This window comes from Spermophilus citellus, assembly GCF_964194105.1.
Source record: "Spermophilus citellus genome assembly, chromosome: 13".
Taxonomy (NCBI): domain Eukaryota; kingdom Metazoa; phylum Chordata; class Mammalia; order Rodentia; family Sciuridae; genus Spermophilus; species Spermophilus citellus.
In genome coordinates this window covers 56,765,931-56,778,950 of record NC_138193.1, presented here as the reverse complement: position 1 = coordinate 56,778,950, position 13,020 = coordinate 56,765,931, and the positions used below count along the sequence as shown (strand labels likewise).

The window sequence follows — 13,020 nt, the reverse complement described above, 5'->3', positions numbered from 1 at the left end:
GGATCCTAATTAGAATAAGTTATACTCCATGTATGTATAATATGTTGAAATACATCCTACTGTCGTGTATATCTAAAAAGAACAAATAGAAACTATTTTTAAAAAAATTCTGGAAGTCTTTCTTGGGACTTTCTGCAAAGTGGTAGCAGAGAAGGGAACTCTTGCCCTCTAGTGGCCATCTTTGGTATGGCAGTGGAAGAGGACCAACCTTGGATATGGGGTGGGTGGCAAGGCAAAGTTATTAACTCATGTCCTGATGGGGTTTGGTAATTATCTCATGGCCACTTGAAAGGAAAGGGAACTCTGCTTATAAGTTATATTTTTGTCTATTTAATATGTATCGCCACATTATTCAAATCCTGTGGGTGCGTGTGTGCACACATATATTTGTACACACATATATTTGTCTACTTGATTGTGAGGGGAAGAGAGGCATATTAATATCTCATCTATAATTGTGCTTTGTTTATTTTTTCATGCCCCCATTAGTTCATCTTCATTGGAAACAAAAAGAGATTTCACTGGGCATTAAATTCTAGTTTGCTAAAAGCACTGAAGATGTTATCCACTGATGTTATACCACTGTTTTTTCACTTGCATTATCATTGTCTCCAACAAGAAATTGTGTGTTATCTTTGTTCCTCTGTATATACTGCCTCCTTTTTTGGTTTTAAATATTCAGCTTTAAATATTTCCTTATTATCACTGGCTAAGAGAAATTTATTTATGATGCACCTTACTGTAGTTTTCTGCATGGCCTTTGCACTTGTGATTCATTGAGCTTCTTGGGAAATCAGTGGATTGGTTTTTTATAGCATTTGCTGGAAATGTTGGCCACTATTTCTTTAAATCATTTTTCTACCTTCCCCTCCTCTATTCCAGCAACTCCATGCACAACTCTAATAGGTTGCTTGATATTGTCCAACAGCCCACTGCTGTTCAGTATTTAAAATCCTCTTTCTGTTTCATTTTAGGTAGTTTCTATTGCTGTGTCTTCAAGTTCACTAATCTTTTCTTCAACATCTAATCTGCTATAAATCCCAGTGAGATTTTTTCATCTCACATGTAAGTTTTCATCTCTAGGAATTTTGTGTCTTTTTTAATACCTTCTGTGTCTTAACCTTTTGGATGCATGGAAAATAGCTATCATATCTTGTCTGATGATTCTAACATCTGAGTTATACGATGGTTTGCTTTTTTCCCCTTCTTTATAAGTCTTGTTTTCATGTCTCTTTGTCTGGTAATTTTATTAGATGTCAGACAGTATGAATTTTTCTTGTTGGGTGCTAGATAATTCTGTACTCTTATAAATAATCTTGACCTTTGTTTTGGCATGTAGTTAAGTTTCTTTGAAACAGTTTAATCTTTGGAGGGTCTTGTTTCTAAAATTTCCTAGACAGGAGCAAAGCTGCTTTTCTTCTAGGACTAATTAATCCCCACTACTGAGACCCAGTGCCCTTCTGTGTACTCTATCCATATGAACATGAGGTTTTCCTGTCTGAGAAAGAGCGAGAGGCTCTCTTCCTGACCCTGTGTTGGTACCGGCCACCACTTCTGATCCTTTCAGGTTTTTATTTCCTTGGCTGTGTATCATTTCCTCACATACAGAGGCTGACTGGTATTCTGCTAATACTGAAAGCAAAACTTCTGTGCATCTTGAGTCTTGTCAAAATGCACTCTTTCCTTTCCTGGTATTCTATCCAGCAACCTCCAGCTATTTTGGTCCCTCAGGACTCTCAGCTCCATCTTTTTAACTAAGAGCATTTGCCAGGCTCCACTTGGGTTTGCCCTCCCTGCACCATGACCTAGAAACTTTCTTAGGGCCCTACACTGGGACAACCAGCGGGTTCACTCCATGTATTTTACATCTCTCTGGGATAACTGTCTTTCATGAAGATCATGGTTTCATATGTATTTTTCCTTTCTGGGGTTATTTTAGGCAGGGTTGTAGATTGGTCTCTTGTTACTGAACTTCAGCTGGATTTCGACTGATTCATTTTTCATTGCTGTATCTAATGATTTGGAATCTATATAGTCTTTTAATTAAGACTATCTTTAAATGTTTACAAATCATCTCTAGGCTCACAAATGTTATGAACTGAATGTTTGTCTCCCCCCTAAATTCAAGTGTTGAAATGGATTGACTAACACAATTTCATATGTAATGGGATCAGCATTCTTCTAACAATTTTAAAGAATGAAGTAATCTAGTAAATCCCTTTTGTCAGTGAGAAATTTAGTATGTTTTACCTCTTTGCTGCTCCAAATTATTCTTTATTATATTCCAGTAACTACTTTTTAACCACTCACATTTTGTTAAATTAACCATGGACAATTAGAACAATTCAATGTTTAATTGAATTGCTCACTACCTTATTTCAATTGCACGTCCTTCCCATTGTTATTTATTCATATTAATTTTCCAATCAACAGGATACATGATTGACTAGTTTTTTTCCCTTGCTGATGGATTCTCTCGCACCTAAACATATATTTATGTTCTCATTCATGACCAATAACATTTAACCTGCTATTAACTGCTTATGCCTCATTTGAAAATGTAACTGTGGTTTTTCATCATCTAAAAATATTTTCTTGACTTAAAGTGCTTCTTTTTCATGACTGGCTGATCTTTCCTGATAAGCAGAATACTGGATGTGCCTAACCTTTCTCTTTTTGTAGCAACTTGGTTTAATGGAGGACAGTGTACTCTGGTTCTCAGAGTGCTCTTCTTTTAAACTACAAAATTGTTACCAAATTATCTTTCTCTGTTATTTTTCTTGACTAAGTGAGATCTCTATCCAGATTGGAGTTGTCCCTTGTCCCAGAGGTGTGGCCCCTGTGCAAAAGCAGGGGAAAGATTTTGACCTCTCAGAGTGGCACTTTGCCAGACTGGAGGTTGCGTTATCTGCGTGGCCATGGTGGAATTCCTAGTAACTTGGCTGAAAGTTTCCTCTTTCATGTTTTTTCAGGTTAATCAGGATTAACTGGAGCCATGGCACCATTCTGTGACCCTGTCAGGATTCTGGTGCTAAAGCTCTCTCTGACCCTTGTTACTTAACACTCGTGCAACAGGGTTCTAGCAACACCCTGCTCACTAGTCTTGAGGCCAGGACTGGCCCTGACACATTTCCCAGTGTCCCTTGGCCCTCTCTCCCTGCTATCCTCACTGCTTGCTCTGAATGAGAACTGCCCTCCATACTGGGTCCTTTCCACTTCTTCTCCAGGGACACTGTCATGTGCAGTGATTGTCCATCGGCTGGCAGTGGGTTTAATGACTTCTTCCTGCACTGGAGATATTTCTCAGCATTTCTGGCAAGTAGAGGGCACTCTGCTTCCACATTTGCATCCCTTTACTCACTACAGTGAAAGTGGGCGGGGGGGGGGGGGAGGAATAATTCCAGCTGTGGGTTGGTTTGCATCCTCACCTTAAATGGCAGCAAGCTTTACAAAGTGTAGTCAGCATTTTCTGTGGTCTTTGACCCCATCAGTGCACACAGCTGTGAGAAGACAGAGAAGTCGTGCTCCTTGTGGGTGGTTTTCTTGGTGTCTTCAGCAGAGGGGAAACTGAAGACTCTGGGGTAGATGAGGGCCTGGGTTCTTTGCTGCTAGGTCCACAGGAGCCTGAGGGAGTTTCAGGGTGCCCGGATGTAAGAGCAAGGTGGGGCTCTGACCTTGGGTGCAGGCAGCATGTGGGGAACAGATCTGCCTGGAGCAGGGGCCTGGGATGGAGGACCATTGCTCAGGATGCTCAGGCCATGGGAAGCCGTGGAAAGAGCAAGGGCCGGGTGACCTAGAAGACCTCAGTTTGATTATGGGGCTTCCACTAATTTAGTTGCAGCCCAAGAAAAGTCTCCTTGTTCCAGAGACTCATCTGCGTCCTCATCTGCAAAGTGAGTCATAATAATAGAACCACCTCTGGGGCTTGTGGGGATTAAAGAGGAGCTATCCTTCAATGGCACCTGGCATCTGCTGTGGGTGCTCCACAGATCCTGGGTGCACTCCATATTCCAGCAGCAGCTGGAAGGGAGCCAAATAGACTTGGTCCTCTTCTCTCTCTTCCATTCTCCCATCCTAGGAGTAGCTCCATTTGCCTTACCCTCTTACCTCTCCCCAGCCCTCTGATTCTAGCAACATACTCCATTCCATTCCAGCTCACCAATCTGCCCCGGCAGGGCCATCCCGTTTGTTTTTACAGTCCCCCTCTCAATCCGACTCTGTCAATCTTCCTCCACTGAGCTGTGACTTGTGCCTTCTCAGAGGATGCTAGTATTTGTGACCTCCCTTCCCATGTCAGCGCTCGATTATATGTGCGTTCTGCTTCCCACATGTGAGCAATGGTCACAAGGGTAAAGATGTCTCACGTGGTCACTGTTTCCAGAAATAGACCCTCTTTCTGACGTTTGCTTTCCTGGTATCCTGGAGAACCAAGCAGCCAACAGAGATGGGTCACACACACCGGGAAGCCAAGCACATTAGATTTACTAGGGTAATATCCGCAGGTGAGATAACAGCACATACATACAGAAATCCACGGGCAGAGATACCACCCCAGCAACACAGTCAGACACCAAAGCAGCAGAAGGGCTCAGGAAGTGGCTTTGGAAAGTTCTCGTGAAAATCCAAGGGCAGCTTTGGTGCTCAGAGATTCAAACAGAAAACTATACAAAACCATCCCATAAATATATATATATATATTATATATGTGCATATATATAAAATTGCAAAATAAAAGCCCCAGAGACTAACCGTCCATCTGCACGTTGGTGGCTCAATATACGTGTTAGCACACAGAAAGGCAAAACCGTTTGTGGGAAAGGTGCGTGACCCAGGGGGCTGGCATTTCAGTAGCAGAGAGAGTATTTACATGGAACCCCTATTTGAAACCTCACAATACTAGGAAAAGCTAAACACAGACAATGTATGTACAAGGGAAGACAGTAAGTAGTACTCCCTAGTGACGATTGTCAGACACAGACAACTCACTGAAACCATCCACAGCTTTAAACAACACTGCACTCCCTACCTAGGCTGGGTTCCTGCTGCCCTGCGCCCCAGCCGGGCCACCCCAGGCTCCCGACTGCTTGTTCTTCCTACTTCTCAAACACTGGGACTCAGTAGTTAAGAGCAGATCATGGGAATTTAAAGGTGGGCACAGTCCCAGGGGATCAAATCATCACCCACAAAGCAAGACCATCACCACAAAGCAAGACTACATTTTAGGGAATCCCCTCCTTAAAATATATTCCCCTCCCATTGTATATAAGGGGCTGGGATGTTTTCCAAGTGAGGCCCCTGTGTCCTTGGTCTGACTTTCATCATCTTTCTGATTAATTTTTAAAGGGACGATCTGCCTTTGGGCTTTTAAAAGTTTGACAAGATGATCTGATGGAGGGGAGAAGCATTTCGGGTCTTCCTAGAGCTACTCTCCCACCACGCTGTAAACGCTGGCAATCACCCTACTTGGTGATAAGGGAAGTGCCCCCTTCATGGCCTGCCTCATCCCGATGCCTGGGAAAGAGTGGGTGGGAAGGGAGCTGAAGACCAGAGGCTACCAGGAGGACCTCCAGAGCCTTCCCAGGCGGAGGCTGACTCCAGCTGCCCCAGAATCCCTCTCTGCTCAGTCGCCAACTCCCTCCTCCACCTTCTGGCCTGCTTCTCATAGCGATGACCCAACTTTGGGGGGAAATCTACAACCACCTAAGAATGCAAACGTTTACTTCCGCATTTTTAAAGACCACCACCAACTGGAGGTTCTTCCTAATTGCTCCTAAGATGGCCACCTTCTCCAGGGAACTGCCTATATAAATACAATGAAAGCCACTTTCTCCGCCAAAGGATCCCCACGCTGACCCCTAGGTAAGTGTGGCTTCTCACTGCAGACGTGTCTTGATGGCAGAGCCCTACCGAGTCTCTCATTCCTGACAAAAATTATACCTAATCCATGGAGATCAGCCGGTTGGACAGGACTTTGGGGAATAATTATGTTATGGTGTATAAGCTTTTTCAGGTTGTGGTGCACGGAGAAGTGGGCACAGATGGCAACTCATGAGCTTGTATTAAATCACCCCTTTCAATGTGGGACAGATATGATGTCCTATCAGGTTTAGAGCTTGGATGCCCTGTCCTTTTTCTATGGGTGTGGAGAACACAGACTTATCTTCTCAGACTCCTTGAATTTTATAGTCTTAGATCAAGGGTTTATTTGGGCTCAGTGATGAGAGAAGATATAAGAAGACCTGTTTCCTCCATGCTCAGAGTCAGCTGCAGCAGTGCCAACCAATGGAGGGCCTCTGCAGACCCACGTGGGTAAAATGAGTGAGGGGAAAAATTTCCTCACCTGTTGAATAGCCAAGAAGGATTTTCTCTTGGCCTAGAATGTAAAATTCACACTTATGAAAAAGCACGGTGTCCTGGCCTGTGATAGGCTGTGTCTCCTTCTGTCTCCAAGCACGTCATCCTGGAAAAATTAAACTTATTTCTAACCTTTTGACTTTCAGAAGTTAATCATGCCATAGGGTAAATGGTTCTTTTAGATCCACAGCAACCAAAGAAGTGGATCAATAGCATTTCTTCCCATGCTGACAAGAGCCATGGCCCCTCTGTTACAACAGTGCCAAACAACCTCTGAATAACCACCTTGGCACGTCACCATGGGTGAGGGACAAAATTATTCAGCAGAGGACAGGATCTGATGCTTGGCCTATGTGATTTGGTGGTGTGGGGCAGGGCTTTATGATGGGCTTACTACTATAAGAACCTGCAACCCCTCGTCCAAATCCTCCCAAGTCCTTTCGACTCAGAGGAATAAACTCATGTTACCTGTAGGAGTTTCAATGGGGGTTATTTTCACATAGATGAAGTAGGGCAGTAACTTGGGTCAGCTGTGGGCCAGGAGGCTCTGGTGTAGCCCAGATCTGGGCTGCAGCAGGGTCAGGGAGTCTCTTGGCGGTGCCTTTTGCAGTTTGAGAGAAGGTCACATGGTATGGATGGTTCTCCCACACCACAATTGGCTACCAGCTACCAGTGCACAGAGGCATTGGACCCCAGCTTGACCCTCTGTGACCACTAACCCCTCTTCCTCTCTGCCCCAGCTCCTGCCTGCCTTCCCACGGAAACAGGCTCAGACGCTTCTCTACTGCTCAGATCAGCCAGTCACCGTGAAGCAGACTGGTGCACATTCTCTTATCCCTTTTCTGTGTCCTATCTGAGCACAAGGGCTCAATTAGAAACTAATCCATTGTCTATAAGCTTGGAGCTCATGAATATTCATTTTCTCCAGTCAGATACCAAACTTTCAGTCGACTTTTATGCAGAGCCAAATAAAATACTCTCTCACCCTCGTGGCCTGCGGGTTTGTCTGGACTGCATGGCTGTTTCTACAGCACTTGGTGCTCGCCCTCCAGCCTGCAGCGGAATGGACCGCATCTTTCACAGGCGAGGGAAGAAAAAAACTGTCAGGTTGATGCAACCCTTTCCCAGCAAAGCTACGCCAAGATGAAACAGAACTGAGTAGGGGACATAAGCTCTTCCTTCCTTATTAAAAATCTCAAAGGGACTCCGGGCTGGAAACTCACTATTTGCTATAGAAGATAGTGTGGTTCCTCGCTTCTGTGCATAGTCTTCCCTCATTTGGGAATAGGAAACCCTTGTCTCTCTGGGAAGTTTCTTTGTTTTGAAAACCTAACTCTGCCATCATCACTTTCAGGAATGTTCCTCTGGCCCCCGAAGAAAACCAAGTGTTGCTTCCTTATGCCACCCCTCTGCACTCGCCCGTTTTGTATTGGCCTATGGGCCTCCTAGACTGTGAGTTTCTTGTGGGTAGGAGCTCTGTCCTCCCTTCACACTGGCACCAGGACCCAAGCTCAGTGCATGTTTTCTAAATACACAAGGAATGAACAGATTGGCAAATATGAGGTGGACTCGTGGCACAAATCCCACGGATGATGCTCCAGCAAGGCTCCGACATTTTCACCTAAATGAGGGCTTGCTAAGGTAAAAGGAAATACAGAGCGTTTGCTAAGTACGGAGCCATCAACAGACACCTCTGAGCAACGATGACTCTCACACAGAGCTGCTCCGGAGGTCACGTCCACTCCTCCCTTCTCTGCCGCCTTTTATTCTAGTAACCATGACTGCTTCCTTTTAACGTCAGCATCATGTGTAATTCTGAGCAGCTGCTCAACAAATTCTATGAAAGGATGAATGAGTAAACGGGAACCTAGTTTTTAAAGAAGGCATCAGAGGATTGGCTTTTAAAAGCATTTCCCATATGACGTATTTTTTTTCTGAGATGTCACTGCCCCGTTGGGTTGTCCATCCTAAGAGGGGGACCCAACCAGGAAGCAGAGGAGCCCTAGCAGTTGGGAATCCGTGCTAGTTTTCAGCATTGAGTTTTCCTTGGCCATGTCAGTTTCCTTCCTTTTCAAGAAATAGCCAACTATGGATGGTGTTTCCTGCCCCAACCAGAAGGATCTTGCCTGTCTTGTCAGAGGACCACATTCACAGGCCACCAGGAGTTGAACATGCGTCAGTAAAAGTGGACATAGGTAGTTTCCTACCTTCATTTCAAGTGCTAACATTATGCAGTGGACACTAGTCTCAGAAATGGTTCATGGACTAAATCACCTTCAAGGATTAAAGTTGTCCATTCACCAGAGATGTAAAGAGCAAGGGCTCAGGACTCAGACTGACCCAAGTTCAAATCTAGACTTTAGGTTTTTCTCTTGGGAGTTCAGTTTCCTGATGATCAAATGGGAATCATCTTATCCAACTCACAGGATTGTTGTGAGGCTTACAGGGTGTCATGTATGTGAAGCCTGCACAGTGTCCTTGGACTTGAAAATGCTCAAAAAATGGAAAACTATGGTTCTATGGTTAAGAACTTCCGAAAATATTTTTACAATAGTCAGGCCAAAAAAGAGAAATTTTCTTTGAAGACACTGTGCTTTAAAGAGAATGGATTGTCTAGGAGTCAACAATGCTCATGAATCAATGCCCCGTAGAAGATCATGAAAAAATAGTGTTGGCATTTAAAACAATAGCTGTAGCTATGACCAGGCCCCAGGATAGACAGAGAGACAGGGCTGGGGACACCCAAGCATTTCTCTGAGCGCTGGTCCAAGAGGATTAATCCTGAAAGACACATTTCTGTTTCTTCCTCTTCTGGACCCAGAGTAACTTGGATCTGGAACCCCAAGGAAGCCAAGACTAAGATGCCAGTTCTCTGGTCTGTGAGCAAGTGCTCTGGGTTTGAGGGAAGGTCAGGGGACACCTGGCTGCTGGACAGGAATGAGGCAGGTACAGTGCATTGCTGGGTGTGTCATGCAAAGCTAGAAAGGCAGCATCTCCTGTGCCACCTTGATCCTCCTTATACAACGCAAAGCCAACAGAGGATTTAAATTTCCCCACTTTTCTGCCCTGAGCATGAGACGACATTTTCTTATGCTAAGTTTGGTTTTAGTTTTGAAGCACTTGAGATGCACAATACAAACAGGTCAAGTTCCTGGCTTCTGATACTGATCAAACCATCCCTGATCGTCAGGCTGACTTGGCTTGCCCTCACATCGGCCAACACTTACAGTTCTTCTATTCATCGTTCAAGTGGTTCCATGAAGACAGCTCAGGGGTAGTGTTGGGGGAAGTGCAAGCTAAGCCATCAGCCTTGGGAAGAAAGGTTAACTTCTATTGGCGGGGACAGGTCAACTTGTCTCATTACTTTGAGCAACAGGGTAGGGACCCAAAATGGACAAGAGAAGCAAGATTTCTCAACGCGGCCATATCTCCATTGCAGGAGATGGGCTTTCTGGGAAGAAATGGACCTTACTCAGGGGAAGTCTCGACCTGTTTGATTTAGTTGAGCCTGTGAGAGCTCATAGCCCATTTCTTGCCTTCCTGCCCTGGGCTCAGATTGGTGGGCAACGTCCTGACAAAGGTGGCCCACAACTAGGCAGTGTTGTAAAGTGGAAAGAGCACTAGACTGGGGGTCCAAAGACCTGAATTCTAGTGTGGACTCTGCCGCTAACTATCTGTGTGACCTTGGGCAGTCACCTGATTTCTCTGGTGTAACTGTAAAATGAGGGGTTGGTCAGGTGATCTCAAGTTCCCCCTCTGAGTGTGATCCCGGGTCCTATTCTATCCCTCCTTGGCCCTGTGCTTCCAGGGACAGAATTGGGAGAAGGGGAGGGGAGGAGGGAGAAGATGCAAATGGGAGTCCGTGGGTGCCACCGATCAGGACTCCACTTTCTCCTTCTTTTTGCTCTTTTTCAGGAAGGAGGGGGTTCGGAATTTCTTTTTCTTCTTGGAGGGAGACTTGGAGGGTGAGCCCTCTGGGGACATGGGGCCGCTGGTGACTGACTCGGTTTTGTCCTTGGAGGTATCGACGTCTGTGTCGGTGTTGGTGGTCATCTGGCTCAAGCCTCTGCTGAGGATTTCCTCTGCAGTCTGCTCTTCCTCCCTCCCGTTGACCACCACCCCTTCTGGCTGGGCTGTTTCGGGTTCAGTGGTGGCTTTGCTTGTTTCTGTCTCCTTAACATCTTCTAGAAAAAGAACAAAAGACACGACTGTAAGATTTCATTCAGATGAGAATGTCCACCTGGGAAAAAAACACTTCTGGTTAAGTCTAGAACAATGGTTGGGGAGGCAGACTGACACAGGGATGCAGAACAGGGCTCTCAGGCAAATGGGAGGACAAGGCTGTCATCCGAACACTGCACCCCTTTCTACAAGGCCTGCTCCTGCATCCTAGGTAGGACAGTGACCCTGGACTCTTGTCTACACACTGAACAGACATGGAGGTTAGAACATGACAGGAACGCCAGCAGAGACTCAGCTCAGGACATTTCTAGGCACAGAGCTAGGGTCACACATGAGGGAGAAGAGAGGCTGATGGAAGGAGGAAACATGTCCTGGACATCTCAGGGGAGGCATCTGAGAATCGCTGAAGGCAGAGCAGTTTCACTAATAAAACCATGGAGGTTGCATGTTTGTTTTACTTCTTACTTTCCAGGTGAGCTGCTTAGGAAAATATGGAAAGTATCTTCCCAAGAGGAAGAGAGGAGAAGGCTGGGAGGATGGAATTCCCTGAGTGGCGTGGACCCTGCATTTCTATGATATAAAGGTTAATCATAAGGGATCTACCCATCTAATGGCACCCGGGGATGGCCAGGTGCCATGTGCAAGGGCAGAGCTGCTCAGACCCCAGGAACTAAACCCTCCAGTGGCCCTTCCTCCCCTCCCCATCCACATCCCACCCTCCTTCCATGCAAGCTTTGGAATGCCGGCTCAAGAGGGAGGAGGGGAAATGTAAAAACCACAGACTTTGAGAAGTAGAAGGCACCATACAGGTCACCTGGCTCCCTCCTTGTTTCGTAACTAAAAACTGAGCAAAGCTGTAAAACGGTGGGTCGGCCTCGGTTCACTGACTTCTAGTCCAGTGTTGTTCTCACCCGAGCTCAAGGGAGCATCTGTGTGTGGCATGTGTGTGAGCTCCTGTGAGTGTGTGAGTACGTGTGGTGTGAGGGTTAAAGTGAGCTGCCTGTGTGTGGGGAGTGTGGAGTGTAAGTGTGAGTGTGTGTGGAGGACGTGGCAGGTGTAGTGAGTGTGTTATCACAAGAAGTCTGTCCCGCAGGATCCTCCCTGTAGGAATGTGGGCTCTGGGGGAAGGGATAGCCAGGGTCACAGAAGTGGGTGGAGAAAGCGTTTTAGAGAAGTGTGGGGTTCTGACCGGTGAACAGGGACACGTCTGGCTATGTGGAGGGTTACATGGAAGATGGGCTGAAGGGGGACCTTAGGACAGTTAGGCTGGGCTGGATTAACTGCTTGGGCAAGATCTCCTTGTAATGAGGCCTTTGGTAACTTCTGAAACCGACAAGTCAAAGCCTTCTCCCAGACGCCTTCTGGAAGACTCCCTCCTGGCACCACAGACTTTGATCACTGGCTCCCATTCTTTCCACTGCCCAGCCCACGTCCTCTCATCGTCCAGCTGCCCAGTTCTCCAGCTCCTGACTCCTCTGGCCCTTGCCCCAGTCCCCTCACCTCTGCCAGGAATTCCTGTGGCCATCACCTGGAATGCTCCTGAATGCCATCCATCAGTCTGGACACAACCTTCTATCTATCAGTTGTCCCCATTGTACCTGCCATTTAGCCTCCTCAACCTCTCAGCCCCTGCTGCCACCCCAGCCTGTTCTCTGCTCTCTGGAGGGCCCTTCTCTCCCCTCTCTGTGTCCACAACCTTCACCTCATGCAGAGAGTCAGCTTGAATGTTTCATCTTCCTTAAGGTCCTTCCCGATCCCCATTTCCACTTCTTTGCTGTCTCCACTACTAGAATTTTTAATCACCGTACTTATGAAACTATTAGACCTGGGTGATTTTTTTATGCCTATCTCTTCCTCTTCTGAACTGAAATAAATTTGGGCAAGACTGTCTAATTATCTATGTAACTAGCTCCTAGAAGATACTGGGAAAATGGCTGTGGGAGTCCATGAATAATTGAATGCACGAGCAAATAATGAACATGTGAATGGATTTATGCTACCCAAGGCAATGCCACCCCCCTCATTATATTTCCTGTCTACTCCACGCTGAGCTTTCTAAGGATCCATTGTGTAATGCCACCCAGGTGCTACACTTCCTGACCCTCATCATCTTAATTCCCAATTGTCCTGGACCCTCCTCATCTTCATTCCCAATTGTCCTGGACCCTCGTACCCCCACCCCATGGCTCTGCAACTTAAATCCAGAGACTCACGACAGGTGCCCACTTGAGTGACACATAAGGATATATTCTCAAGCTTGACCCTTGGTGCTCTCCAAAATGACTTTGGGACTTGTTTTTTAGCTTCACAAATACAACTGTGGATCAGAAGGGCTTCCACTTTCTGTTCTAGTGTCATTTCCTGCCTGGCGATGACAAGGATTCTTACTCTTCCTGTGCCCTTCATGCGTTCCCCATCCATTTCCCTTCCCACACCTGCTCTGCCATCCACCTCAGCTACAACCTTGGCCCCTGGTGAGAGTCT

At 46.2% G+C, this 13,020-nt stretch overlaps 1 protein-coding gene across 1 annotated transcript in view; it reads right to left on the bottom strand.

The window, feature by feature from the left end:
* Positions 1–9,469: 9,469 nt before the first annotated feature.
* The window catches only part of ADD2 (adducin 2), a 126,485-nt gene continuing 122,934 nt past the window's right edge, over positions 9,470–13,020 (bottom strand). Inside the window, exon 16 of the mRNA XM_081264954.1 lies at positions 9,470–10,538. Within this exon, the coding sequence (XP_081121080.1) occupies positions 10,231–10,538 (308 nt within the window). The 3' untranslated portion in view covers positions 9,470–10,230. The remainder of the gene's footprint in view (positions 10,539–13,020) is intronic.